The sequence below is a fragment of the Engraulis encrasicolus genome, chromosome 17 (assembly GCF_034702125.1).
Source record: "Engraulis encrasicolus isolate BLACKSEA-1 chromosome 17, IST_EnEncr_1.0, whole genome shotgun sequence".
NCBI classification, from domain to species: Eukaryota; Metazoa; Chordata; class Actinopteri; order Clupeiformes; family Engraulidae; genus Engraulis; species Engraulis encrasicolus.
Window position 1 is genome coordinate 29,107,158 of NC_085873.1, and position 5,000 is coordinate 29,112,157.

The 5,000-nt window shown below is 45.0% G+C and overlaps 2 protein-coding genes across 3 annotated transcripts in view; one reads left to right on the top strand and one right to left on the bottom strand.

The window, feature by feature from the left end:
• The window catches only part of cpped1 (calcineurin-like phosphoesterase domain containing 1), a 61,090-nt gene extending 60,632 nt beyond the window's left edge, over window positions 1-458 (bottom strand). Inside the window, exons 1-2 of one of the 2 annotated variants that reach the window (XM_063220582.1) lie at window positions 417-458; window positions 237-327 (exon numbers count right to left, since the gene is read on the bottom strand). In XM_063220582.1, coding sequence (XP_063076652.1) covers window positions 237-300 — 64 coding nt within the window. In that variant the 5' untranslated portion in view covers window positions 301-327; window positions 417-458. Of the gene's footprint in view, window positions 1-236 lie in introns of both variants that reach the window. The other variant, XM_063220581.1, reaches the window with a different exon arrangement.
• A 2,224-nt stretch (window positions 459-2,682) lies between these two features.
• Window positions 2,683-5,000, top strand: part of shisa9a (shisa family member 9a) — a 94,365-nt gene continuing 92,047 nt past the window's right edge. The window contains exons 1-2 of the mRNA XM_063220580.1: window positions 2,683-3,194; window positions 4,632-4,738. Coding sequence (XP_063076650.1) covers window positions 2,683-3,194; window positions 4,632-4,738 — 619 coding nt within the window. The remainder of the gene's footprint in view (window positions 3,195-4,631; window positions 4,739-5,000) is intronic.

Below are 5,000 nucleotides of genomic sequence, written 5' to 3' on the forward strand. Positions count from 1 at the left end.
ACATGGGACATGGCAGATTTGCGACGCTAGCTTCTGAATAAACTGCAGGGCAAGTAAATGCCCTATTTGTTCGTCAGTCTGTTACAGGGTTTATTGCATCGAGTTGCAGCAGCTACATGATTGAAAAATGTCACGAACTAAAACACGTTTTGACAGCAGCATCAATAAGCCAGGAAATCCATCTGACAGTTAATGTTTGCAACATTCAGCAACTCTGCTGCTAAAGCTAACCATACCTTCTGTCAGCCCAACAAATGCCCGCCCCTTGGCTCTCAGAAAGATTTCGTCCTCCGCTGCCATTCTGCAAGTGTTGCTAGTAGCCTACACCTGTTGATTAAGACAAATGCAGAAAGTCTATGTGCTGATAAATATTAACTACCACCACAGACATGGCATAGTGGCGAACGAACTTTAACCTGTTGCCGGTTGAAGCGTTGAAGTAACACACTATATCAGCGCTGAATTAGTTATGCCTGCATGGACGGACAATCTATCTCTCTGTTAGCGATAAACCGCCCTGCTGAAACTTTATTATGGCCAGTCTCGGACGCCTTTTCACCACATCTGTCATCAGTGGGTTAAGACATTTTTGGGGACAACAGTACTTGTTGTTGTTGACACTAAGACACGGTGGACAGGGGATGGGACAACAGGAAACTGTTGATTGTCGTAGACAAACATTAGGGGTGTTCCCAAACTTTACCATGAAAAGGCCTCCCTGATGCCCATAGATTTTAGCCTGAGTCGTGCCACACCATTCCCCCCCATAGGCCCACAATTTTTTCACTCCCTTTCACAGCCATAGGCCTGTGATACCTCACAGCATAATATAGGCCTAACAATAGGCCTAAGCCTAACTCGTGTTCAGAGCAATTATTCCTAATGCTGTTCTTAACTAAAGGAAATTCTTTAGCTTATTTTTGTTTTAATTTGCGTTACGCTTCTAATTCAGTTCATTCTATTTTTTTGTTGTGCTATTACTTTTCCTGCAATTTCCCCTGCCATCCTGCCTACATTTTGAGGACTTGTTGGATCAGAAATAATAATGCTTTAAGTGGCCATGCTGTAATTCCATTTCTGAGCCCAATTAATTGACTGCTGCTGTTGATATTTCAAGGGACAGAGAGTGTTGTGTGTACTGTAAATGAGCACACTGAGCATGGTCAATTACAGTAATCTCCATTGCCTTAGTGGGGTAATGTGTGTGAGGAGGGGGGGGGGGGGGGGGGAGACGCGCAGAGGATAGCAATGAGGAACGCGTGGGAACAGTCATTGTTAGACGCGATTGTGAAATCTTCGACGATACACACGACGGACATACCACTATGCAAATCCGCTGTTAATTCCCCATACCCTGGGACCAAATACTCATCAGAAGAAGCTAGGTGTAAAATCGACTCGACTGAGTGTTGAGTTAACACTGATTTTTGCGCTGCATTTTTTTTTTACTTTGCACAAGCAGTTTGGCGTGCCATAGACAATTATATTTATAATTCATTTTATGTCAGTGCGTTAGGCTTCTTTTAAAATATATAATACAATCATGGCTATCATAGAACATCAGTAGCCAGAATTTCAGATCTGCCGCTGGCAGGTGCCAGAAAACGGTGCAGCCAATTAGGCGCTCATGTGCCGTGAGAGAGACGGAGCTGCGGTTGTTGGACGTCCATCATCATGGTTTTCACTGTGCCGCACTCGCATACACTAGCAGTCGTCTTGTGGACTGGATGTCCTAAGAGCTGACAAAGCCGCAGCAGACGCCAGCGGTTACGCAGACTCACAAAGTAAGAGAAAAACATTTGCGCTAACATCAGCATGGTGGGGAGAGAAAACCCATTTGCGCCAAAAGACAGCATTGTGTTATGGCATTACATTTTTGTGCATTCAAACTGTGCTCTTTCATTTTTGACATATGTTCCACGTTGTGCATGGTTTGCATTAAAATTACTCTCGTATTATTTCTATAAAGCGTGCCATTATTTTCAACAAAGAGAGGGTGGTGCCTGAGCCCTGAACTGGTTCTCTCTCTCTCTCTCTCTCTCTCTCTCTCTCTCTCTCTCTCTCTCTCTCTCTCTCTCTCTCTCTCTCTCTCTCTCTCTCTCTCTCTCAGTCACACAGACGCAGACACTCAAATACACTACACTCTCTCTCCCTCACTCCTTTTCTCTTTCTCTCTCTCCCTCCCTCCCTCTCATTCTCTCTGAAACCTCCCTCATTCCTCTTTTAGCGGACTTTCCCAGTTCTAGCATCTCCCTCCCAGTATTCAATCATTCGCCTTGGACTCAGACACCTAGTTTTTTCCCCTCCTCATCCATCTGGTAGCTTATAGCATATCTGTGCCTACACATACACACACGAACTCTAGTCGATGAAAGAATACATTGGATGAAGTAGTCGTGGCGCAGTGAACGGAGTAGACAACAGACTTCTCCAAGAAGACCTCTTTGGCGCACATAAAGGATGCGCGCGCCAAGGCACGGTGCTTTAACGGAGCACGGGGAAGAGAAATAGTCCATCCACGGAATCCTACCGAGGAGGAGTACTTGGGAACCAACACTGGAAACGCATGGCTGTGGTCTCCTGTTTGGATCTATGTGTACCGACCTGTAGCAATATCGGATCGCCGTTTGCTCCGTGTTCCTCGTTTGCTTTGCTATCGAAGATTTCAGGGGAAGATACATGATGACATGGACAGTCTTTCTGTTAGGCTACTTGTTGGTCAAAGTTGTGGCACTGCTGTGCGGCGGCGCGTACGGACAGGAGATGGAGGGTTTTATAATGATTACAGGGTCCAACGGCTCCAGAGACGAGGAGACGGTCGTTACCGAAGCCCCGCACTCACAGGATAAATGCCGGGGATATTACGACGTGATGGGCCAGTGGGACCCGCCGTTCGTCTGCGCGACAAACGAGTATTTGTTCTGTTGTGGCACCTGTGGCTTTCGCTTCTGCTGCGGCCTCAAGGAGTCTCGTTTGGATCAAAGCACCTGTACAAATTATGACGCTCCGAAATGGATGGCGCCGGGTCATACTCCGTACAAGAAATCAAATACGAGCGATGATCGGACCAAGGACAGTACAAACTTTATTGTGTACATCATATGTGGAGTTGTTGCAATCATGGCACTTGTCGGGATATTTACAAAACTTGGACTGGAAAAGGCACATCGGCCTCAAAGAGAGAACATGTCTAGGTAGGTGAAAGTCTGTGAAATTCACCATGCGTAAACCTTCGTTCTGTGGTGGGAATGTTGGCTGATGTGCCGTTTGAGGTTCAAACTAGCGATGAGATGTGGGAAACACCGAGGAGTGCAACACATGCACATGCAGTAGCCTGTTCTCCCACAACATACAGTAGACGTCTGGCATCTAACCAAAGAATAAAGCTACAAGATAGTAGTGTAAATCTGTCAAGACGAGCGATACAACAGATGCGAATGGATAATAAAATCAGAACTGAGTGTGTGATATATCACGGAAGCCACGCGAAAAGGGATTTGTGTCATTGTGATAAACCCTTAAATTACATTTTCAACCTATTATCAGCGATATGGGCGGTGTAGAATAGAACCACAGTGGCATGCAAGTTCTGCAAGTTGCAAGTTGTCGGGTATTGTTCTACTGGAAGTCGATACAAACAGTAGGCTACAGAGACCACTTAACTGAACTGCAATACCGAATTCCGTTTAAAAACCCCTGGTAGCCTAGTTGTGAAAGAACGAGAGGAGGACATAGCCTACACATGTAGGCCTAATGTAGAAGACTGTGATTACACGTCGAAGCGCATTGATTAGCTCCATATGATAAAGTGAAAAGTGTGTTGAAATGGTGATAGTAATTGCCTGCCAGAATGCTGTGAGAGAAATATCTCATAAGCATCACAACTAACAAATGGGTAGCCTACAATTTCAGGCCGTATTTACACAATACACCAAAACATGGTTATTAGCCTACATATTATTAAAAACCTTCCACGGAGATATTGACACACACTATTGCAAACTTGTAGCCTACCTACTCTTTGGCTCACCTGAGCAGAAAAAAAGCCATGTTGGCAAACTGTTGTCAACAAGACGTTATAGATTCGAGATATTTCTTTGCTTTGATTTCCAGCGAGAAGCGGTTGACATAGCCTGTGCAATTGCGTAATATAACAGCATATCCATCTACCTCTCTCAAACATATCACACACATCTCCCCGCTTCCACTACGCACTTCACTCGCCGTGCGGGGGCGTATGTGATTCATTTGTAGGACACTGTGAACTCTTTTGTGTTATTGTAGTAGCTACCTACCAACCCGTGGTGGAAATCATGCCAGGTTGGTTGTGAAACACACTTTCGTAAAGGTCCGTGGAAATCATCACCATTCCCCTGAGCTGCAGCCTGCGTTTTGATAGGCCTACTGTCTCTGTCTTATTGGAACGTTGCTACGGCAAGGAAGTAGCACCATGGACAGAGCCCTATTGTGAACACGGTGTTTCAGGAAAGAAATAAACAGCATCCTGTCACTTGAATAACACTTTGATATGAAAATCACGGAAATCATATATATATAGAAAAAATACAAGGTAGATTTGTAGAATATTCCATAAACTTTTTAACCTATGTTCCTTCTTCCCATTTTTACAGGGCCGTAGCAAGCGTCATGCAAAGTGCCTGTTCGGCCGAGCACGAAGGAGCCATCGCAATGCACGCCCAGCACTACGACACCATGCAAGCAAGGGCTGGCAATTTACGTAAGTTTTTTAACTCTGCATTTGGTCGTGTCTGAAATGCTCTTGAGTGGATTTCCATATTTATTTGCCCATTTAACCCGAGGGATCAGAGACTAACAGCCATTATTAAGCATGGATGGCAGACGTTGGTCAGAGTCAGAGGGGTCTCAAGCACATAACCCCTTGATCAGAGTTCAAAATGAAATATGCTCCTCACATATCAACAGCCTACTGGAACTTTGTGTTCTCTTCTCAATCCACGGATGGTTATGCACACATACAA